This window comes from Chinchilla lanigera, unplaced genomic scaffold (genome assembly GCF_000276665.1).
Source record: "Chinchilla lanigera isolate Chin_1 unplaced genomic scaffold, ChiLan1.0 scaffold00006, whole genome shotgun sequence".
NCBI lineage: Eukaryota > Metazoa > Chordata > Mammalia > Rodentia > Chinchillidae > Chinchilla > Chinchilla lanigera.
Window position 1 is genome coordinate 36,276,532 of NW_004955407.1, and position 24,172 is coordinate 36,300,703.

The 24,172-nt window shown below is 44.9% G+C and overlaps 1 protein-coding gene across 6 annotated transcripts in view; it reads left to right on the forward strand.

Moving 5' to 3' along the window:
* The window catches only part of Ttc3 (tetratricopeptide repeat domain 3), a 131,939-nt gene that overhangs the window by 101,220 nt on the left and 6,547 nt on the right, over positions 1 to 24,172 (forward strand). For 5 of the 6 annotated variants that reach the window (XM_013504664.1, XM_013504667.1, XM_013504669.1 and 2 more), the window contains 10 exons: positions 1 to 863; positions 1,690 to 1,755; positions 5,181 to 5,330; positions 10,408 to 10,547; positions 12,624 to 12,683; positions 13,934 to 14,030; positions 15,404 to 15,498; positions 19,624 to 19,714; positions 20,180 to 20,281; positions 22,861 to 23,279. In XM_013504664.1, the coding sequence (XP_013360118.1) occupies positions 1 to 863; positions 1,690 to 1,755; positions 5,181 to 5,330; positions 10,408 to 10,547; positions 12,624 to 12,683; positions 13,934 to 14,030; positions 15,404 to 15,498; positions 19,624 to 19,714; positions 20,180 to 20,281; positions 22,861 to 23,279 (2,083 nt within the window). The remainder of the gene's footprint in view (positions 864 to 1,689; positions 1,756 to 5,180; positions 5,331 to 10,407; positions 10,548 to 12,623; positions 12,684 to 13,933; positions 14,031 to 15,403; positions 15,499 to 19,623; positions 19,715 to 20,179; positions 20,282 to 22,860; positions 23,280 to 24,172) is intronic. The other variant, XM_013504668.1, reaches the window with a different exon arrangement.

Consider the following 24,172-nt stretch of genomic DNA (forward strand, 5'->3'; position numbering starts at 1 on the left):
AGGACGCGGAGCCCAAGGACGCGGAGCCCAGGAACGCGGAACCCAGGAACGCGGAGCCCAAGGACGCGGAGCCCAAGGACGCGGAGCCCAGGAACCCGGAGCCCAGGAACGTGGAGCCCAGGAACGCGGAGCCCAGGAACGCGGAGCCCACGAACGCGGAGCCCAGGAACGCGGAGCCCAGGAACCCGGAGCCCAGGAACGCGGAGCCCAGGAACGCGGAGCCCAGGAACGTGGAGCCCAGGAACGTGGAGCCCAGGAACGCGGAGCCCAAGCCCGCGCCTGCTGACCCTCCCAGTCCCGTCTGTGAAAACAAGAAGCTCAAGTCTGGGCCTGAGAGCTCTTCCAGTCCAGTTTCTGCAGTTGAGAAGCCTGAAGGGGTCTCTTGTGATTCTCCCAAGCCACTGCCTAGGGCTGCGACACCAGCTTATTGGGCTCAGTCACACATGGTCACGACATTCTGCACCTACCTTCCCTTCCAGGGATTTGGTATCAGCCAGACTCCACCAGCGTACATGAACGTGCTGCCAGGCGTGCCCCGGTACACCAGCATGTACACACCGTTAGCCGGCATCTCCTCTGAATACCACCGGCAGAGGGCCATAGTCCCGCTGGTGCCACCTTTTCTGGCCAATGACAGAGCAAAGAGAAATGCTCTTTTGTATTATAAGGATCCTAATTTGAATGCTGCTGGTAAACCATTCACCTCTGCAACGCAGATCCCTGACGACTCTGGGGTAAGACCCGGAAAGTCACAGCGTGACCCAAGTGAGACTTACAGAGGCAGGGCGCCTTTGGGGAGCTCTGGCAGCAGACGGGAATTCACTGCAGAAAGAGCCTCACGCACACGGGAGGTTGCTGTACAGGTGAGATTCTAAGAACTCTCTGCACTGAAGCTAAGTTTTCCTTTTAATTTTTCATTACCGCTATTTTTAATAAAATCTTTAAATGTTTTTGGTTTTTACAATAGTTACTCAAGGTTTTACCTGAAAATATTTTAAATATATGAACCTTTTTGTGGGGTATGATAGGTAATTTTGCCAGAAAGAAGTTTGGGTCCAGTAAATAATAGTTTGCCCTACCCAAATTGTACACCAGTTGAGAAATAAAGTCAGCAGGTGGAGCCATAGCGTCACCTCAGAAGGGTTAGAGCCGCAAGTGTGAGTGTTGACAGGGAAGCCCTTCTCACACCGCTCACTCTGCTGTGGCAGCCAGACTGGAACAGGCGGAAGGAGGAAGCAAGCAGGCAGCTGCCCGGAGAGATGAGAGAGGAGAGCCTGGGTAACCCCTGCCCGGCTCTGCCTGCCGAACCAGAGCAGGAGTGGGAGAGGTGAAAAAGAGACAGCCAGAGGCAGAGTTAACAGCGACCCACAGAGGAGATCCTCCCAGCAACGTGAGGCTAGATCCAGTCCTTGCCAGTGACCGTTCTAGGCGGCGGGTTCATTAAATCCTGGTTGAATTGTACCCTTCCGAATTGTTTGTTTATATGAAACATACATATAAGAGTAAAGAACCAGTATCATTTCAGTCCTAACTAATTCTAAATGATAATTTTTCCTAATGGAAATACTGATAGAAAGCATGAAACATAATCTCATTTGAAGAAAACCTTGAAAAAATGGTGGACGTGTTTTAAAAATGTTACTTATTTCACTAGAACAAATGAGGTAATTAAAATGTTCTGTCCCATAGGTGTCTTGGCCCATCATACACCAGGAAGTCAACACGGAGCCATACAGTCCTTTGGAGGTGCAGCAGGTGAGTCATAATCGTGTGGAGCTGTCTGAAGACGTAATCCGCATTAACTTACCTAGATAGAAATGATGAATTGAAACTATTTTGGAGCTAGTTGGTTCCATAGAAAGTTATCATGGAAGACACTTTAGAATATAATAAAAACTTGTTTGTAGTGTTGAAATTTGAGAAGAGGAGGCAAAGGAAAAGATAAATTTTTCTAGCATATTTACTTCAAAGAGTAATGGTTTTGTTTTAATTTGTATAGTGATCATGTTTTAACTTATACATAAACTTAAATACATGAGTGACATAAAAATGTTATAAAGACCCTTGATATTTTATAAAAGTCTACTTTTTGACCAACACTGATAGTAAAATGAGAATTGATAAATATCTCTCAGCATATTGGTAGCCTTTACTCTTAAGCCAGAAGCCATTATCCTGTTTAAGTTGAAACATCACCGTTAATGTTTATTATTACTCTGGAGATATTAACTGACAAAATTAGATATGAGAAAGAATACAGATAGAAAAGAAATATGATTACTTATAGAGTTTAAAACTGTGTACCTGGAAAATCCAAACTGATTGGCTGGAAATCCACATCATAATAAAAGAATCCAGAAAGGTGATTGGATAGAAAAGAAATACCTGTCCATATAGTAGTATAGCAACATTAAAAGATAAGAGTCTTTTTTTAAAAGCAACAAAATGAGAAACTACTTGAATCTATGTGAAGAACACTTCAAAATGCTAGAGATGCACAGAAGACTTAAATGGAAAGGTCTTGTTCTTGGCCTGGAAGACCTATCATAATAAAGAGATGGATTTTCCCTAAAGCTTTTTTTAAGTATAGCACAATCCCAGTATGTACGTGAACAAGCTAGCTGTTCATTAATATAACAAATGACCTCAAAATCCCGTGCCCTAGAAAAACGACCAGTATTTATTACCTTACATTCCTCTTGGTCAGGAGTTCAGGAGCAGTTTCTTGGGGTGGTTCTGGAGACTCTCCTGAGGTTCCTTAGTCATCTGCAGGTAACTAGCGCTGCAGGTCCTGCTCTGAGACAGCTCACTTACATGCCTGGCAAGTTGGCACTGGCAAGGGCAGGAGGCTGCACTTCTTGCCCGGTGGACCTCCACATAGCCCAGTGGCTTCTGGGACGCCTTTGGAAAGTCAGGCTCCGTGATTTTCCATGTATTCTGTTGGCCGCACAGCACAGGGCCAACAGAGATGTGTGGTAGAGAGGTGTATACAAGGGTGTGACCGGGGCCTACTCCGGAGGCTAGCTACTGCATAGGATTTATGAACTAGATAAATTGATTCTGAGTTTCCTGTGTGAAGCCTTCCTGGTTGTAATTCCAGCTCCTGAGGAGACTGAGACAGGAGAATTGCAAGTGTGAGGCCAGCCTGGGCCACTTCATTACCCTGTCTCAAAATAAAAGGGGCTGAGGATGTAACTCAGGGTAGAGCATTTTCCTAGTATGGGTGGGGTTCTAGTTTCCATCACCAAGACAGAAAAAAAAAAATCCCATGTGGAAAAATCTTGAATATTAAGAATGGAATAGCCAGGTGTGTCGGCTACAGTCTTCTAGGTGTTATTGAACGTACACATATGAGGAAGCAAAACAGTTAGCAGGTGGGAGCATACCAAGCAAGTTGTATTTAAAATTTATAGTCTTTGATTAATATATTATGGACTTCTGGTGAATTTCAACTAGTCAGCAAACTTAGACTCACACTGTCATTTTAATTGCATACTGGGTATTCTGTCGTGAATGTATGATAATTTGTTTATTCTTTTTATTGTTGAACATGTAGATTGTGTCAGCTTTTCACACTTACAATTAGTGCTTGTGAACATTTCTGGCTATGGATAGTATATAGTGAGTGGAGTTCCTGGTATTGAGTTCTTACATTGACTTAGCTCTAAACCAGGTAGTTACATTATTTAACAAGTCAATGTTTGTGATCCTCAAATAACTTTTCCATCAGACCCAGATGTGTTGGCACACAGTCTGAGAGGCTGAGGCAGGAGGATTGCAAATTGGAGCCCAGCCTAGACAACTTAGTGACTTGGCAAGATCCTGTCTCAAAATGAAAATGGCGTAGGGATGACAAAGCATGCCTTTCACCCGTGTTGGGAGCACTCACAAATGCTTTCTTAGATTAGCCCTTGGTTTCAGACCCCGCACACCAGTCGAGTTGATCACTAGCTTGTTAACCATGAGACTTACATTAGAATCCCAGTGCTGCTCCCTTTCCTGGGGCTTTAAGGAGTTACCTCACACACCCAAGCTCTGGTTTCTTGACCTATTAAAGGCAAAAATAATGTGTTTCTCACAGAAATGTGATGAAATTTACATGTAATAATGTAGGGGTAGCATTTAACTTGCTGCCTACCTCCACTGCTGACTTGGGGTATACAACTTAATTTATGATACCAGGTTGTCACTCGTTGTGACCCTTTTGTCAAATTGAGAATGAAAGCAAAGAGTAAGATCTTTAATCATAAGGTCTTGCTTGTGGGTCATAGTAAGGTTGACAGTTCACTATCTGAACTTGGACTCTGTTCGTAGTGCTAAGCTCGCAGTCTGGACAGGCATAAACGAAGCCTCTCCAAGGCACACTGGCATGTCTGATAACCCTGCCCAGGGTCACAGTTCTCTGATAAACTCTAGAGTTTCACAGATTTGATTCCTCGCCTTGGAAGGATGCTCGTGTATTTGGGAGGTGGTACAGGAAACGTGGAAGATGGCCCAGATTTGTGCCACTGGGATAGATTCCCACACCCTGGGTGCTACAGGAGGGCAGTGCCCAGCAGCTGGGAGAAGTTTCCAGCCTCCCCTTTTTCAGACACAAGTGTGTGGTTCCTACAGTCCTAGCGGCATGAGAGGGTTTTTAAAAGCCTTACGTAAGTGATGTGTATTGTTTGCCAGCATTTTATATTGCAGCATGGTTTCTGGGTTTTCGTTTTTTAGGCTGGTACAAGACACAGATAACTGATGACAGATACATTGTTTTGAAATAACCAGGAACTGTCTGTGTAAAACATTTAAAAGAAAGTCAAAGAGTCAAAGGTCTAGTCACATCTAAAATATGTATAGGGTGTGCAACTTTTAAAACCTAAGAGTTCCTGATGTTCATTTTGGAGAGTGACATTCAAATGAAACTGCTTATCCAGTACTGAATCCTACTACAATAAATATTCAGAACTGATTATGGTACAGATTGAAAGGTTTCATTATGTATTTAAATGATACAAATAATTGTGTTTTCAAAAGAGCTAACCCTGCTGAACCATGTTTAGGAGTTTTAATTTGTGAACTGTTGTGACATGCCCTTGTAAAATTTCATCTTCCTTTCATTCTCTTTGCTTAAGAAACAGTTCATAAGTGGGCATTTTAAATGAGTTTTAATAGGTGGTCTTATAATTTCCTTCTAGGGGGGTATTTCACAGATTGAAAAGGAGTACTATGTCTTACGAGAACAACTGAAGGAAGCATGTGAAAACTATGAGCAGACGAAACTCAAGAGCGCCGAAGAGACCAGGATCCTGGAAGAAAAGCTGAAAAAGAATCTCGGAGAAAACAAGGTGACCATACCAGAAGCCTCCTTAATTGCATGGGGCATGCAGGAGCACCCGAGATCTTAGCTGAAACTGCCCTGCTGGCTAAACAGTGAAGAAGAGTCTATCTGACATTTCTCTAAAATGTACTCCAATGATAGTAAAATGTACTCTGATTTCTCAAATTGCTTTTAAGAAAAGGGTTATAACCTGGAATTTTCCTTTATCTATTACTTAGTTTGCCTGGTTAACTAAAACTTGTTCTAGTGACTAAGTTCCAAGTTAAATTCTCATCAGTGTGGAGAGCCGGTGTCTTAGCAGAGGTTCTGACCAAGAGTCCTGAAGCCAAACGCGTGGGGTTCAGATCCAGGTGGTTCTGTTCTAACAGCCCTGGTCTTGGGCATGGTACATAACTTCTTTAGTTGTGCACTTTAGTTGCTTTTCTGGAAAATTTGGGTAATAATTGCTGAAACTCCATGGATTTAACTTACCACCTGCAAAGTACTTAAGTTGGATTTAAGTACTTACTGCCTGCTGTGCTGGAATGGACATGGTAGTTTACATGTGTAATCTCTGCACTCTGGGAGCCTAAGGCAGGAGGACCACAGGTTAGAGCCCAACCTGGGCAACTTGGTGACTTGATTTGGAAATTAAAAAGTAAAAATGTTTGTAGATGTAGCTGAGTGTCAAGGTCTTGGTTCAGTCCCCGGTACCCTGGCCCCTGCCTGGTGCGTTCTGAGAGCTCAGTTGCCGCTATTGTAATTATTACTGTTATTACGATATCTTCTCTTCCTCCTTTGGCATTATGAAGGGACTTCCTGCAGCCTTAGGTGTATTAGAACTGTCAGACAGAGTATCTGCTTTGAATCCACTGATCTTGACTTTGTTAGTTGAGATTGACCAGTGCAGTAGTACCAGTTATGGGCAAGGCCACAGTGAATTAATGAGACAGTAGAATTATAGATGTGAGAAAATAACACTGTGTTTCTTTTTTTTTTTTTTTTCCTCCGGTACCAGGAAACGAACTCACGACCTTGCACTTGCCAGGCAGGTGCTTTGCCGCTGAGCTAAATCCCCAGCCCTGTGTTTCTTTTCTAAAAACTACTCTCTTCTGTTCAGAAAGGTAGCAAAAAAATATGAATATACTTTAAAAGGAAAGAATTTATTCTAGAAGTCTGGATCAATAGCTGGAGTAACATATATTAAACAATAAAAAATAAGCTTAGTGAGACTGTAATAAAAAAACTCATTTATTTGAAATGTAACTAAAACTGGGAGGAAAGGAAATGTAAGGCGGCTGGGTCCTATCATTCCCCAGGACTTCTTTACCCTCAGGATGAGACATGGGCGGTTCAGATGGGAAGAGTCATATGGAACCAAAGATTTTTCTGCTCAGTTGCCTAGTTAGAAGAGGGGGAACACACCACACACACACACACATACACACACACACAACCTGCCTAGCCCATAACACATGGGATGCAGGTGTGAATAAACAAAGTCCCCAGCCAGCTTCTCTCTTGTAACAAGGACCCTGCTCGTTCCGTCTCCTCTACATGTAAAACCTGCTTCTGACCGAGAGGGAACGTTCGATGAGCACTAGGCATGTACTAGGCACCAAGGGCTACACAAGCTATCACAGGAAAAGTGCTTAAGGCAGTGCTGTGGTTGCTCAGTAAATCACAGCTGCTCCTTGCCATTGTTTTGTATTTCTCAGGGAAAAAGGGAGGGTCAACAAAGTGGAATGTCGGTGTAGACTTCCGTTGCTTTGGGAGTTCACTTCTAGTAAATCCTGACGGCTGGGCCTGTGTCCAGGTCGGCTCTGGGGGTGCTGAGGCAGCCTGGGCACCAGTCACTGAGAGGGTGTCTGGTGAGTGAAGTTTTCTTTCTGGTAGGGGCTTTTCTGGCTTTATAAACCGGCGGTTTCACTCGGTACGGTATCTGTGCAGTTCCTCAAGGCTCGGTTATTTGTGGGCTGGATCAGGATGCTTATGGGGCAGAAAGCAACCTGGGGAGAAAAAAAAAGAAAGCAAGCAACCTGGGAGGAAGGAGCAGCTCTGACTGGTGCTCTCTGGCCCTGGACTTCTCACCTTAGTACACTGTGGGTCTGCTAGACATGGAGTGGGTATATGATCAGTGTTTAGATTTTTAAAACGTATTACAGTAAAACACGTTCCCGTTAACCCCCCCTTAACAGCACATACTCCATGTTTTTGCCACTTCCTGAAGCAGCTCTTAAAATCTTCATTTGGGGCTGTCTTTATAAGGTATGATCAAAATGTGGTGACTGCTCCTTCTAAATGTAATCTGGCAGAAAGGTAAGCTCCTAAAAACACGACACTGTGTCCTCATCCACCTTAGTGACCAGATCTAGCACCAGGTGCCTTCTGGTGCTTCCCCAAAGTAAAATGCCTGTGAAAGGTTAACATTTTGAACCAAGTCAGGAGATGGAAGTGGTCATGATGGCATAACTGAAGACACTCATGAAAGAGGACTCCAGAGCTTCTTCAGAAAGTGGTGAGAACAATGGAGTAAGTGTGTTCAAAGCAAGGGGCAGTGTTTAATGCAGTGTGTTTTTTGCTGTAATAAATTTTTTTTAAATTTAAAGTTACACTGGATTTTTTTTTTTTTTTTTTTTTGGTACCGGAAATTGAACTCAGGACCTTGCACTTGCTAAGCAGGTGCTTGTGCCACTGAGCTATATCCCCAGCCCCTACACTGAATTTTTTTGATCTTACCCCGTGTGGCTGTACTCTGGTATAGTCAGTCCAGATTTTAATGAGACAGTTCTTTAGTCCCTCAGAGTATAGGCTTGATACATATTTTTTTTTTGTAATTTTTTATTTTTTTGGTACTGGGAATTGAACTCACGAGCTTGAGCTTGCTAGGCAGGTGCTGTGCCGCTGAGCTATATCCCTGGCCCCTGACACATCTTTAGACTTCCCTGGTGAAATGTTTCCTATCAAAATAAACTGCCAATCTGAATCCCTTGGTTTTTGTTCACACAAAAGTAGATATGTCTTAGCTGTGCTCACTTCCTTATTACTCATGTAGCAACTGTGTGATCAAAGGGTGTTGGGTAAAAACAGCAAGTGAACTCATGTAGTATTTCCTCTGCCTGAGCTGTGTCTGTGTACGCATTTGTAATATTTTATGCCTTTTGTTACCTGACCTCCCTGAGGAGCTCATTGCCAAGCAGGTTCTCACTTCCCAGAATAACCTTGGGTTGCACTAATCTCCCAGCCGAGAGCCAATCTAAGGTGAGATCATGGGCTCTGAGTGGACACAGGATGGGCAAGAAGTGTGACAGGCTCGGCGCTGTAGCAAGACCAGCAAATCAACATTGGTCCTGGTCGTAGCACTGAACCGGGTACAACGCCAGACTCGTAAATAAGAGTAGGCAAGGAGTCACCTAGGTCACCGTGATGACTCCACACATTCAGGACCAGCAAGGTTTCAGCAAGGCAAATGTGGGCGGGACCCACTTCCAAGCTGAGTATCACTGAACTGTTGATGAACCTCTGCTGCCAGAGGACAGGAGGCCTCTGCCTTTTACAGCCCCCAAAGTCAGGAGTTCCAGTAGGTTGGTTTGGGGTGCACTGTCCTCAGGAAGAGGCCTTGTGTTTCTGTAGCTGCAGCCTTGTCCTCAGGAACCTGGGCAGGAAGTAAAAGCTACAGGAAACCTGATGGGAAGGGAGAAGTTGCAGCTTTCCCTAGAGCAGGTATGTCCAGCTCATAGCCCAGGTACGGCCCTGGACAGCGAGGAACATGGCACCAAGGGGTTGTAGATTTGTAATATTATTACTGATTTTTAGTGATTTTTTTCATGACTTGAGTGTGCGATGCTTGAGCTCGGACTCCGTTGGTGTAGGGGAGGGCATGCTGCATCACCACCTCCGCCTCCTATGTCCGCCACACAGTCCAGTCAGAGCCACCCATATCCAAGGTTGGGTGCACTTGTGCAGCTCAGCAGTAGGACACAGCAGTTACCAATACGAGTGTTTCCACCCATCTCTGTGCTATGCAGGCGGGTGTTTATTGTTACCAGACATGTAAGTTTTCTTACTTAAGTATTAAATTTGGGCTCATGTTACTTAGTAAAATAGTTTAGTAAGTTAAAATATAAGAACAGAAGTTTCATTACTGATATATATATATATATATATATATATATATATATATATATGTTATATTGTATATGCAGCCCTAAGCAATTCCTCTTTACTTAGTGTGGCCCAGGCAAGCCAGAAGGTTGGACATGAATGCCCTAAAGCAGATAGGAGTGAGGATTTCATCAGTAGCCGTTGATGATCCTGGAATCTGAAACTGGAGACTACTTAACATGTTGCTGTTAGTTGTTTCTTTTAAACAGTGTTCTGATTATCTGGTTCACATTTAAATTAATCATGAGAAATACTGATACATGAGAACATTTTCCTTAGGTGACTACTGGTATTTGTACCAAGCATGTGGCCTGTCCAGACCCTTGGTTACCACTGACTGGATGGGACTTCAAAAAGGACCTAAAACTTTTAGAGTATTTGTAAGTTGGGTCATTTCAGAAAGCAGAAACTGCATAATGAAATGACTGTGGTAAAGGGTATCCTGTGGCCTCCAACTCCACCCTCCTGGGGCACAGAAAAAGAGTTTTGCTTCCGTGTCACACTGCCTGAAGCCCTGGCAGGCATGCAACCCAGATGCGCTTAATGAGCATCCCAAGGAGTCACATTTATATCATTAAAAGCAAACAATCTACAGGACTTGCCAAATAAAATACACGCCAGCTCCTGCAGATTTGGGTGGTGTGTGGGGAGTGGGGTGTAAGTGCCCGTGGGCATGCTGAAGCGGCATTTTTCCTAGTGGCTTCCTGTAGCCACCTGCGCTCAGTGTTTCAGACTCGGCCATGTGGTGTGGAACCCCGGGTAGGCTGGGCCACAGGGCACCGGCTCATGAGTCTGTTCCCTAAACGTAAGTCACTGTGAAAGCCAGGACACTGTCACCACTCTAGTCTCTTGGGGGGTTTTGGTTTTTGGGTTTTTGTTTTTGTTTTTTTTTTTAAGTAAATCTTGCCATTTATTCAAGTACTTTCTAAAATTTTTTTTAGGTCTCAGAGACAGAGTTAGATTGGCTCATCCAGGATTTGGAAAGAGAAGCTAGCGCATGGGAAGAACAGAAACAGCGAACTGATGACAGAATCAAATCATGTAGGAAGAATATTAGAAAGGTTTGGAGTGCCTGTGGAAAGTAAGTGACAATTCAAAGGCAATAATTTTTTTGTTTTAATATTCCGGGGTTTTGTGGTTCTTTTCATATTTCTTCCAGTTACTTTCAAACTGTATCAAGTAAAACTTGATAGGTAAGGCTTTTACATTGATTTTATCTCATTTAACAAAGCATCCATTGAATGTCTCACTTAAAACTGGTTCTGAGCCTAGCGTGTTTTCAGATAAATCATACAAGGCGTGGTGGTTTCTTTCTAATTTGAGCAGCACTGCTCATTGCAAATGTGACCTTTTACCTTCTTTTCCTTATTGGTAAATTAAGGGGGTCAAGGGTAGATCTAAGATGCTTTATTCATACTTGGATTTTAAATTATTAAAATGTCTTATAAAGTAGAGATGGCTAATACATGCAGACCCGGACATAATTGTCAGGTGGGCCAAGTGTGTCTTGAGATGCTCTTTGATCCATTCCTAACCTCTACCTGCTCCAAACAGTGTTATGCCAAGTGACTCCTAGCCTAATTGTCATCTGCCCGTGTGTGTCAACATCTGCACATGGTGGCTGAAATGAAGCCATTTGATCCTGTGGGCTAGCTGGGTTCTGCTGGGCCATTCAGTGGGGGCCCTGGGCAGCAGACCCTATGTGCTGACCCTAGCAGCTCAGCCTCTTCCTCTTTTACTTGCCTGGTCCTTCCATGTGCTCTCAAGCATGGTAGCCAGACTTACGATGGTTAAGGGCTCCCAAAGGTACAGCCCTGATGAAGACTCAGGCTCAGAACTGTGCTGGCGTCATTCTTGCGGTGTTCTCTTGCTAAAGAAGTCTCGGGCCTCATACAGCTGCAGCAGCATAAGAAGGGGGAGGGACAGACGTGGACTGTAATCCCAGCACTCGGGGAGCTGGAATTTGAGATCCTTCTGCCTCAGCCTGCCTTGTCTCTGGAGGTAGAGGCCTGTGCCACCACACGCAGCTTGTCATGTTGTTCTGATGATGGACAAAGGAGCTTTATTAGTAGGACACATTAATGGAGGCAGCAGTATCTGTAAAGTTCTGAGTATTTGTACCTCTGAGTATCTATCTGTCTTAATTATGTCACTAGAAGTGTGGGAATGGAGCTGCGTATGCTGACACATGCCCGTAATCCTAGCTCTTTGAGAGGTTGAGGCAGAACAAGCCCAAATTTGAGCCAAATCTGGGAGATTCAGCAGCTTATTGAGACCCCCGTCTCAAAATGAAAACTACAAAAAGGCTTGATATAGTGCAGTCTCACGAGTTCACTCCCCCATACCATGGAAAAGGCGTGGAAATATTTTGTTTCTTATATTTTTATGTGTTCACTTTAGATGTACTGTCTAACTAGACTAAATTAAAGTAAAACCTCAAGATCTTTTTGAATCCCTTTTTAGAGAAGCACAAAAGGTGTGAGGAATGATTCCATTGGTGTCTACACTTTTCATCTCACTTACCCATTAAAACATGACTAGAACTCAAAGTTTACCCCATCTTTGGGGCAGTGGCACAATCCAGAGGTGGCTCTGAAAGATGCCGGAGTTCTGTGACAGTATGGAGGACATGGGGGAGGGAGGAGGCTTTGTCCCGAAGAGGTAGAATGGTCGTCCAGCTGGCTGTGCTTGGGGTCAGTAGGCGGGGTCAGTAGGTGGCAGTGGCTGCACAGGTGTGTGAGGTGGTGGGAGAAAGAGGCTGACACCCCGGGCTGCTGTTGCTCACAGTCTGAGACCGTGTCCTGGGGGCCGTCATGGTGGGTGATGTGCGCCGCTCCCATGTGAAGAGTTGCAGGCTGCTTCCAGTGTGACACTGATGGCTGTGCCAGGTGTAAAGCATCTAAGGCACGCTTTGCCGTAGGTGGGGTGGTCTGCAAGCTGTGCCTTAGTGTGTCCTTCAGGGCACAAAGGGAAATTCCCCAGCACGAAAAGGACTGCAAGTTCTTTGCCTGTGTATAAGATGCTAGAAATGAAACAAAATGTACAAACGTGGAACATTGGAGAAATGCTTATATGGATGTGGGTACAATTCACTGTGTAGAGTTGTGTTGAAAAAAATCTGAATATTAATTAGAATTTGGTTACTCTGTTTTTATAGGACTCCCTGGGACCTTGATGGAGTGGACGAATTGCATCCGAATCCAGTCCTTAAAAACAGGCAAATTAAGCTTAAATTTACTTTAATATTTTACACTGTTGCAATCAGAGATAAGCTCACTAGACTTCTAAATATATTGTTGCTTACCTATCTCTTTTAAATAATTATATATTTATTTTGCTTATTTCATTTTAAACCAATAAATAAACATATTTAAGCATTTTAATTTTACCATATTTCTGCTTTTATTTTCCACTGTCAGTATAAAATATCCTGAATTTATTTCTGTCAATTATACCCCTTATTTTCCTGAATTAACTTAAAACTAAAAATGTATTTGAAAAGTTTTCTCTCAGGCTGGGAGGTAGCTCAGCGGCAGAAGTACTTGCCTGGCATATGTAGGGTCAGTGTGCGTTCCATTCCCAGCAGTGCCAAAAAAAGAAACAAAGAGAAACTTTTATGTTAATGGTAGTTTGTTGTGCTTGTTGCTCTGTAATTATTGTTTCACTAAGGAACTTTTATTATGGGTCCTGTAAAGAGCTTGCTTTTCCTCTTTACTAATGGACATTACATGTTTTCCCAACGTGGTAACCAGAATACCAGTAGTAAGCAATTGGATCTTGCTTTTCTCATTTCATACTGTTCCACACATGCATTTCCATTCTCCTACTAGTTCATGGCTTCTGTTTTTTAGTTGCCCTTTTACTGGACATTTTGTTTTGTTTCCATTTTTTTTCCTGTTTTAGAAGTATGACCATGAGCCAAGTGTAGTAGTGCAGGCCTGTAATCTCAGCATTTGGGAGGCTGAGGCAGGAGGATTGCCATGAATTTGACACTAGCCTGGGCTACATAGTAAAACTCTGTCAAGAAAAAGAAAACTATGACTGAACAACTCTTCACAGATTACTTTTTTCCATTGGATCATTTCCTTGGCAATATAGAATATCTGGCTCAAAAGATGAGAGTTAGTTTCATAAGATTTGATCAAAATAGCCAGATTATACTGTCCCTACTGTTGTAAATCTGTGAACTGGTACGGAGCCCTCCTGTTTCTCAGCAGCCCATTGAGTACTCAGTGATGAACTGTCTTGATTTTGTGTCTTCCCGGTAGATTTTGTGTCTTCCTTTGACGATTTGTAGAGCACAGAGCGTACAGCTGAGTATTGTATGTCACGTGACCCGCCGAGGCAGGAAGTGGGTCTGGAATAGGTGATGTCAGGACCTGCTCTCAAAGCTGACCTGGCATGAAGCCTTTGCCCTTTCACTGGCTAGATTTATTTTCAAGGTTTTTTTTCTTCTGATATTTGCAGAAGCACATATACAAAAGAGAAGATGAGAATAGAAGACAATATAAGGAATGGGAAAGAACTGTATGAAGAGAGTCACCAGAGGGCTCTGGTTGCCGAGGTGAGACCGCGTCACTTGGCGACCGGTAGATACGGCGGGAAGCCATTTGTTTGCTTTCATGTTTCTTTAATTACATGTGAGGATAGGGATGTTACCGAGAAGGATGGAGGTAAGGGGTATCCTATCACCCTAAAATAACAATGCTTTTCCCTTGCCTGTACCTTTTATGTTACTGTATAGAAGCACTCATAATGTATGCCAGATTGTGTGACCTGCTTTTTATTAGTGCAGTTCAGTCATTTCTCAAACTGTACATTTTGAATAGCTCTGTCTTACTTAATCAACTGATGTGCCGTGAAGTAGTCAACACAAAGCATTGCCAACCCTTGAAAAGCACGTGAAAATATCCCACTTGTTGAATATACACTCCGCCCTTCACCACTGTCCTAGAAAAATATATACCAATGTTTGTGTACTGTTTGAGAAACCACTGAGACAAAAATGAAAATGATGTCTGGCTTTTTCTTTATTTCTAAAACATGGTTGTGTATGTTTTTTCCTGGCTGAGGAGACAAATGGAATTTATCGGTATAGGTGTCTAATTGTTCAAGAGAAATAAGAAAAGGATTAACTGATGCAGTCTGCAAACATTAGGCTTTTTAGTTGAATTCGACCACGCTGTTGCTTCTAGAGGGGAGTGGAGCTAAAGTGTGCAGGCTTCATGGCCCCTTCTCCACATCTGCACTCCCGACTTTGCGTAGTCCGTGCTGTCCCTGGGGGCCCCTGCCGCCGAGGTCACTGACCCTGGGACTCACAAGTTCACAGTGGGGCTCTAATCTGTACCTCATGTGCTGAGCAGCTCTGATTTGAATGTGTTACATTCTGGCTGGCTTGAACCACTCATGGTACATGCATGGCAGTCCCATTGCGTGTCAGTCACGCGTGTATCACTGGAGGTTTGGGCCCATAGGAATGTGTTAAGCAAGGCTGCTTTACATTTCCTGCAGTGATTCTTACAAAAATGGCCACGTGGTTTGTGGGGAAGCCGGGGAGCCGAGCAGCTCCTTGGAGGAGCACGCTGCCAGGGCTTACTCTGTGGCCCAGGGGGGTCCTGTGCCCCCCACGTGTGCACATGGCTCCCCTGGCCGTGCTCGTGTGTGGTATAAGCAGAAAGCCATGTGCAGTCGTGTCTGTGAGAAGGGCTCCGAGATAAATATGATGCTAGTGTAATTTTGCTACACTATTTTCAAATCCTAACGTTTTAATTTGTGTTCACCTGGATGAACTTATAACCTCCTCCAGTTCTCAGGAACTTGTCAGGACTCATTTAAGGAGAAACTGGAAAGTGGCTTGGATTGTTTCTATTTTAACCCTTAAAATAGTTCCGAGTATTTATTTATAAAATATTTAAACGTCCTCTGATCTGTTGGCAGGTATCTGTGCTTGAAAACTGGAAGGAGGGTGAAATATTTAAGTTGCAGACCATGGCATCAAAAGCTGAAGCCTACCTTAAGAATCTCATGAACAGGTAGTGTGGCTCCCCCCGTGTGCTTCCCGAATGTCACTTAGGAAATGGGGAGAGAAGGCCTTGAAAACAACTTTTTTTTAAAATACCAGGACCATTTTACTTTTTGATAGTTATACAATATGTTCACTTGTGGAAAATCAAAACATACAATCAAAATTAATTTAGAAAATCAATCATAATTCTGAATGAAGGTCTCACTAGTTAAGACTTTGGAACAAATTCATTAAGTATTTGGGAAAAAATGAAAGTTTAGTCTGGCGTGGTGGCACATACCTGTAATCCCAGCACTTGAGAGACTGAGGCAGGAGGATCATTGCGAGTTCGAGACCAGCCTGGACTACAAAGTGAGCTCAAGGTCAGCCTGAACTGCATAGTGAGACCCTGCCTCAAAAAGACCAAAAAAAAAAAAGTTTATACTTTTTTTTTTTTTTTTTTTTCTTTTTAAAGAGTAAAAGAAGGATAACATAATAAGGGGGGCTTACCAAGTTGCAGACAGAGTGGTAGGAAATTATCAATGGTTATTGTTTTACATATTGTTATCTACAAGATAGTTTCTCAGGAAAACAAATAGACAAATAAGAGTGAGTTACAGACAAAAGAGGTAGGAGATTATCAATAGTTGTTGTACTATACTTTGGTATCTTCAAAGTGGTTTCTAAAGAAAATAAATAGAGCTATACATGAGTGACCTATTGTACTATACTTTGGTATCTTCAAAGTGGTTTCTAAAGAAAATAAATAGAGCTATACATGAGTGATCTATTGAATAATCATTAACTATCCTCAGCGGTTGTTGTAGGAAACACATAATAATAAACATACACCCATTTACAAAATAGGATAGGAACAATACAAACATTGCAGAGTTATGGATAGATTAGTAGGAAAATATCATTGGCTCCTATAATACATGGTGGTATCTTCAAAGTGGTTTCTCAGGAAGACAGAGATAACGCAAGAAGGATCTAACAAGTAGTTACAGCCTAAGGGTTGTCAAAAATAACATATTACCTCACCAGTGACTCCTTTCACTGAGGTGTGACGGCTGGAAGGCAGGCCAGGATTGAAAAGAAGGACTGAGAGACTTGCACCTGTGTCTAGCAACAGGCTGTTTTCTTCTTCCTCCGTAGTCATGATTACCCAGGGCTCCTCCATGGAGATGACAGTCTGGCCAGAGGGAGAAGGCAGAGTATGCCCTGTGCCCCCTCATTCCTGTTGGACTAACTGGTAGGATAGGTCTGGGCTTTGGGGCCTCCACTTCAGAGGGCAGACCAACCTCCAGTGGTCACCTTTGTATTCAGGGCATGGCCCAGGGGGCCTCTTAGGGCAGTTCCTCTTGAGGTGGCCTAGCCTTTAACAGTGGTAGCAGATGAATGCAGTCGTCAAGTTCTTCTTGGGGCCCCAGGAATCAGACTTGGGGTCTGTTTCTCTTAGTGCTGCAACAAAAGCAGCTGCTTTTTCTTGGTCTCTTTGTTTTCTCTCCATGGCCTCCTTCTCTTCATGGCTGTAGAAACTGAGGAGGCAATTCTTACTAACATCTCAAGTGAGCCATCTGGGGTGAAAGCCATTCTTTGTAGCTTTTTCTCTCCAGCCTCCCGTCGCATTGGGACCCCACAACCAGTTCGTGTCCTCTCCCCAACCGTCAGTACTGGCAGCAGGAATCTTGCTGCAGACCTTATACTTTTTTTCACTAAGAACTATACAGGAGATTTTCTTCATATTGTTAATTATAGTTCTTCAACCTGATTTTAAAAGGTTGAGTAATATTCCAGCCTACAGACATCATGGTTTATCCAACACCATTGAGGTGGGATAGTTGAATCATTTGCAAATTTCTGTTAATATAAGCTGTACTACAGTGAGCATTCTTATAGTTAAGTCCCTGCGCACATGATTAGTCATTTCCATGAAGAAAAAATCTGAAACAAAGATGGTATTTTCAAGGCTCGTAAAACTGTTTGCCTAGTTGCTTTCCACAGTACCTTATTTGACAGTCTCTGTGGCGGAGTGTGGGAATGTTACTGTGAAGGGCAGTTTGTTCAGTTTTTGTGTTTTTACGGTGCTGGGGCTGGAGCCCAGGGCCTCGAGCATGGTAGGTAAGTCTACCTTGGGCTACACTCCAGCCCCGTGTAGCTTCTCACACACGGGATTGCTTTCCGTCTGGTCTGTTTATCATATTCTCCACATAGGTTTTACATTTTCAGCCCCAGCTTTTTCATTCTTGCTAGTGCTTGTCTTTTTGATTAAAATTTCAGACCCTCAGAGTTGAACCAGAGATTGGGTTATGGAAGAAGTTTTTGTTTTGGGGTGGTTTTCTTCTGAGACAGAGTCTTGCTGTGTAGTTCAGGCTGGCCTTGAAATCACTGTGCACCTGATGCTGAGCTCAAACTCGGGGCGATCCTCTTCCCTTAGCTTCCCAAGTGAGGGGACTGCAGGTGTGTGCTCCCCCTCCCAACTTGAAGAAAGTTTTAGTATAGTCGTTTATCTTCATTTTCAAGATCCATTTTTTTTCACTAAGAAAACTTCTGATTAAAGGTAAGTGGGTGTGTGGATTTAGATCACAGGACTAGTATTGCTGAGACTGAGACCAGACAGCGCCCAGACACCTCTGATAAGGACGAACTCAGCGCTGGCTGTTACCTGGGCAACTGATGCCTCAGACCTCATTCAGTGCAATAGTTTTGCCTCCTTCTATCAAACCTTGTGGTATTATGTAGATTATTTCTTGGGGATGCTGAGCAGCCTCTCCCTGTTCATCGAAGGATAGCAAAAGAAACCAGCGAGGGGAAAGCGTGAGGAATGAGGGGAGGGAAGGGGAGGTAAGTGGAGTAAAGATGTCCCGTGCGTAGGAGCCCAGTAACCTCGGTCATGCGTGAGCTAAGGCCAGTAACAGCAGTAAGAATGAAAACGGGGTGCAGGAACTGGAGGAGGAGGGAGAAGGGGAGGGGATTTTTAAAAAGCTGTGCTCTGTATGCGTAACCACTCCCCAAGATGGTTGTAAACCCCCTGAGCTGCAAACGTGTACTGATAACATAAAGTTTCCAAAAAACTTAGGCTTGAAAAACACTCCAGGATTTTTTAATCTGTGTGAGAAGAACTGTCATGATCACAGATTGATGTTATTCATCTTTTCAGGAAGGGTATTTGTCACTTTTGACATACCAGATCAGTGAAGCGCTGTGGTCGTAAATTTATCTCAATCTCATATCCCTTAGTTTCATAGTAACGTGGGAGTTCAGGTTAGGTCTTATTGAAAAGGTTTGAATGTTCTTGGCTGTCTTTCCCTTTTTTTCTCTTTTTAGTTTTTTTTCGTTGTTGTTTTTGAGACAGGGTCTCCCTATGTAGTCAGGCTGGCCTTGAGCTCACTGTGTAGCCCAGGCTGGTCTCAAACACTTGGCAATCCTCCTGCCTCAGCCTTCCAAGTGCTGGGGTTATAAGTATGCACCACCATGCCCAATTTACTTAATTTTCTTTTGTAAAAAAAGTTTTAAATGCAAAGACAGCCTATAATGTGAAAATGTCAAATGAAGAATGATAAAATTTTCAAATCTGAGGAAAGAAATTAAATCTCATGAGAACATTTTTTCTACCCAGTTGTTTAAGGTTTGTTGTTGTTATAGCAATAACTAAGATTTTCCCAAATTGTCTCTAGTAGCAAGTTTGCAAAATACAGGCACACCCCTCAGCCCGCCCCTACACCCCAAGTTCTGGGAACTGAACCCAGGGCCTTCCTACTGAGCTGTACCTCCATCCCTTTTGGCTGAGGCAGGAAGATTGATGCAAGTTTAAGGCCAGCCTGAGCTGTAAAGTGAGACTTTGCTTTTTAGTGTGTGTTTTTTTTTTTTGAGACAGGGTCTCACTAAATCACCGAGTGCCCAGCCAAGGTTTGAACTTGTGATTGCCTGCCTCAGCCTCCCAGAATACTGGGATTAAGGCATATGCTGCCATTCCCAGCTAAAATAACACAGCTCTTTAAAAATAATTGTGTGTGTGTGTGAGAGAGAGAGAAAGAGCGAGCGAGCATGTTAAATGTATTTTTCACTCACGTTTGTTTACTTACGTTCAGATATTTTAATTACCACAGTTAATATTAAGCAGTTTCATATTTGTTAATTGCCTTTTCAGCACTTCTGCGGCATATCCCAACAAGGAGTCTGATATACTTTCATGGCAATCATTTATTTCTAATGTTGCAACAGAAATTACAAAAGCAAAGGTAAGCTATAAAATATGTCATAATTCTGTCAGAATCTCTATGATAGCGCTCAGGCAACTGAAGTCATAATTTTTGTTGAAATTATTAGGAATTTTTCATGAATTAATGGCATTTTCTTAAGTAAGTAGTTCTCTTGGTACTGGCGTGTAGCTCAGTGATAGGAGGGCTTTCCTAGCACACAGGGTGTCCTGGGTTCAATCCCCAGCACCGTTTTAAAAGCAAGAACTATCGTAAACTTTGCCTCTGTATGGGAAGATTAGAGAAGTTACATCTAACGAAGCTTTAGAATATTCCAAGAAATGAGGTCCTATTTTGAACTTCTTTTCTTATAAGAAATAACTGTCTTCATGCCTTGTACCTAACTTTGACCATTTGTCACGAATAGTAAGAAAAAAGAATTAACTGAAAAATTACAGTTTTCCCGTGGAAGGTTAGAAAAACTTTAATTTTCTCTTCTGCCCACAGTCTCAGTTTGAAGACCAAATTAGAGCAATTCAAGATGGGTCTCGGCTCCGGGAACTTCCCCAAGTGCGGATTTCGGAGCTTTCATTTCCTGCCTGCAAAGTGGTAAGTCCGTTGCTCTAACTCCTAAGAAAACAGTGAACAATAGTCTGTACCTGGCCGGAGGAGTTTGTCATGTCTGCTGCACATGGATTCACAGTTGCCTTCTTGTTTTCATCACTCTTCGTGCCACCCTCTCAAGCTTTAAACATCCTCACTCTGCATGAGGGCAGGGCTGGAGCGCGCCTGCCACTGCCTGTCACTGCGCGGACTCCTTTCCTCTCTGGATGCTGGCATGGGTGTGCGGGTGTATGGGGAGCAGTATCCCAGCACTGGAATAAATGCAGGTGTGGCAGGGCCCCCGGTGTCACTTCATTAGCAGCTGGGATTTTGCTCACTCGTGCATACTTGGGGCATGAGACCAGAATCAGATCCATTTCCTTGTCAAATAACAGAATACATGCTACTGGACCTAGGGTCCTTATGGCTCTGGCACACCATTTTTTACTGCAGTTTAATTGTGATTCCCAAACCTTGTTTTTTTATTTTAAAATTCGCAACACAGCAAAGACTACCATTAATTTTATTTTGTGGACTTTACGGTGTAGCTGACCATAGTGTGTCTCTGTTGTATTCTGGGGTACGTATTTCTAAGAACACAAAACAGATGAATTAGAGAAAAATAAGACCACACTATTAAGAACTGAAAGACTGTTAAAGAACTGATTCGAGGCGGAGGTTAGCATGTTGTGTTGGTCGCTGAATGCTTCTGGTTCCTAGAAAGGGCAGCGATGCTGCCCCTGGCGCTTCACTTGCGTCTTCCTGCTGTTGCCAAACGTTGCCTGGACTCTTGGCCCTCCTGGACGCTGTCCCCGCTGCAGGGCCCGCCCTTGGCCTTCTCCGCGTCCAGGAGATCTCAGCCCCCTACGAACTAAGTACAATAATTCTTTTGAGATCTGGACCTTTTCTCTCCATTAGATTAAGAAACACAGTTTTATTCACAATTACAGATCACTGCTCATGTGCAGCTTTTCCAAGTTCTTACAGCAGGTATGGAAAGAAAAAACTTTGGATCTCAATAGATTATTGTACTGTTAATTCATAATTTTAGTTACGTCATTTTATAAATACCCAAAGGAAATTTCATATCCAAAGCCTTGTGATCTCAGCGTGCCAAGAGCTTGCGTAGTAAGTGTCCCCGAAAGCCGTTTACTTTGCGTCCGATTCCTGTCTCATTCCTCTGCTGGGTGTTGAGTGGAGGTCAAGCTCACACGTGGGCTGGGCCATCGGAGAGGACAGCCTGGAAGGCCCCAGCCCCGGGCTGTGCAGCGAGGGTTCCAGGGCAGGACACAGTAGTGGCACCGGTACGAGGGCCCAGGGCACCTGGCCTCCACATGAGAGTGCCCATCAGAAGCCTTCAATAGTGAGCCAGCAAGCTGCAGGAGGAGCGGGTCCGGGGAAGCGTAGAGGGAGGGATTTCCAAAGGATGTTGTGCTTGGGGGTTGTTGTCCAGATGGAAGGAGCAGCGTATTGGAAGGCCCGGAGGAGAGCCGCAGCCTGCTATGTTCTTGGCTCTAAAAGAAGTTCATTTTGACAAAGAGGGCTGCAGGGACAGTAACCATAGAGCAGTCAGGGCCAGGAGCCAGAGAGGCCGGGTCTCTTAAGCCGTGCTGAACAGCTTTGACTCCTGTGGTCCCTGGGAAGCCAGGTTTCGGGAGAGGAAGGGCAGCAGATCTGAACTGCTCCGATGCACTGGCCCGCAGTGTGGAGAAGGGGTGATGAGGGTGGAGCGAGCTCAGGTGGCCGCTCGCTGCCTCCTCTGGGAGCTGTGTCGGGCGCGGCAGCAGAGTGCCGGGGAGGACACGCGTGGGAGGCTTAGGAGGGGCGTGTGGAGGAGCCGTGCTGCCCACGTGAGGGGGGCAGAGTGGGATGTGCGAGGAGCCCAAGGTGGGCCTGGAAGACTGTGCCAGACGCTGAGTTGGGGTCACCCTGGCATGGCCCGAGCGGATGTGCAGATAGGGGTCTCAGGAAGAGCTATGCACTGGAAACCAGAAAGTGGGCGTTCAGCTGGGCACACAGCTCAGTGGCTCAGCGCCTGCTTGGCAGGTGCTAGGTCCTGAGTTTAGCTCCCAGTACAAAAAAACTTTAAAAACAGAAAGTGGGCATAGCTCAGCGGGGAGCACAGTCACAGAGGCCTGGGAGAGTGTGCTGTGGTCGGGCCTCAGCAACACGCAAAGGGGGTCCGCGCTTAGGGAGCTCAGAAGTGAGAACTACATTTTGGAAACAAGCAGCTGGGTGAGACAACTTGGGGAGCCGGGCGGCAGTGTCCATCAGTCAGGGAGGGTGCCGCCGGGAGGGGCGTGCGAGGAGGCGGCTGCTGGCGGGCGCCCTGGGCAGCTGAATGGTTCCCCCTGCGGCAGGCTTTCTAACTGTACAAAGTATGGAGTTGGAAATCACAAATCCGCCCTTGTCCTGACAACTAACAAGGTATAGTCAGTAATTCTTCTCAAACAAATGGCACCTCTCGCACGGAAGTCTTCTGTGCATGTCCTCAGGGCCACGAGAGTCATCCTCCCTGCGTGTGGGGTTGCTCCTCCCCACTCTCACCAGTCTGAAGGATCTGACTCCGGCATCTGTGTTCACAGATCCAGCCTCAGTCAGCCCCAAAGCCTCCAGGCGCTGAGAAACAGGCATCCCAGACTTCTGCAAGCAGCGCACCTGCACCTGTGCCTGCACCTGCACCTGCGCCTGCGCCTGCGCCTGCGCCTGCACCTGCTCCTGCGCCTGCGCCTGCACCTGTACCTGCACCTGCTCCTGGGGCGGGCCGCAGGGAGGTTTGCCCTAGAGAGGCCCCTTCTGCACCAGCGCCCTCTCGTCAGCCAAAAGCGGCCCCACCGGCAGAGTCTAAGAGGGCCAGCCAGGCAGCTCGGTCAGTCCCAAGCCCCGACGAAGATCGCAAACGGCCTGTTCCTACGGGGCGCACTCCCCGCTCAGGCCAGTCTCCAAAGAAACCATTCAACAGTATTATGGAGCAGCTGTCGTCAATATTCCCGTGCTATAGCAGGTACGAGTGTGCAGCGGCCATCATGCAGTCACAGCCAGGGAGGGTGGGCATGGGAAGGACTGCAGAGCTGCTCTGCTCAGAAAGGCAGCTGCTGCATTTTATAAGCTAGAGGTAAGCTTTGTGTTGAGGGAAGGTGCACGGCAGGGGCGGAGACCCAGAGCCTCACACGTACTGGACGGTACATACTGGACAAAGGCTAAGCCTCCGCTCGCAACTAAAAATTCAAATGTGTCTAGATTGAGAATGGTAGTCAGGCATGTTGGTGCACACCCATGATCCCAGCACTTGGGAGGCTGAGGCAAGAGGATCCTTGTGAGTTCGAGGCCAGTCTGGGCTACAAAGTGACCTCAGTGCCAGCCTGAATGCATAGTGAGACCCTGTTTAAAAAGAAGAAAATCAGATTGAAAATGGTGACCCCTGGGTAACACTCCCAGGAAGCCCATGGCAGTTTGCTGAGATGTTGAGCTCAGCGCTCTCCCACAGGCGTTGTGATGGGGTCAGTGAGTAAACGGTAAAATAATTTTGTATAATTTTTGTATGAAAATCGCCTAAAGCACAGAAAGTAGCAGCAAGTACCCCTTGTAGATCCGGCCCCTGACTGCTAACAGTGCGAGAAAAGACTGGGTCCCATAGCGCCTGGGAGCCTGGCAGAGCTGAGGCCTGCAGGCGGTCGTTGCTGAGCCTCCACCTGGGGGGTGAGGCTGTAGTGGGCAGGAGGAAGCGAGGTCCCCACACAGAGTCCCACCTGCCTTGCGATTCTTATGCAGACAGTGTTAATTACAGGCTTTGAATTCACATTTGGAAACAGAGTAATCATTGCAATGTGATTGGCTGGAATTAATGGTTTGCATTTCTCAGTGGAGCCCTGTCCATTTGAAGATAAGTATGTTTTG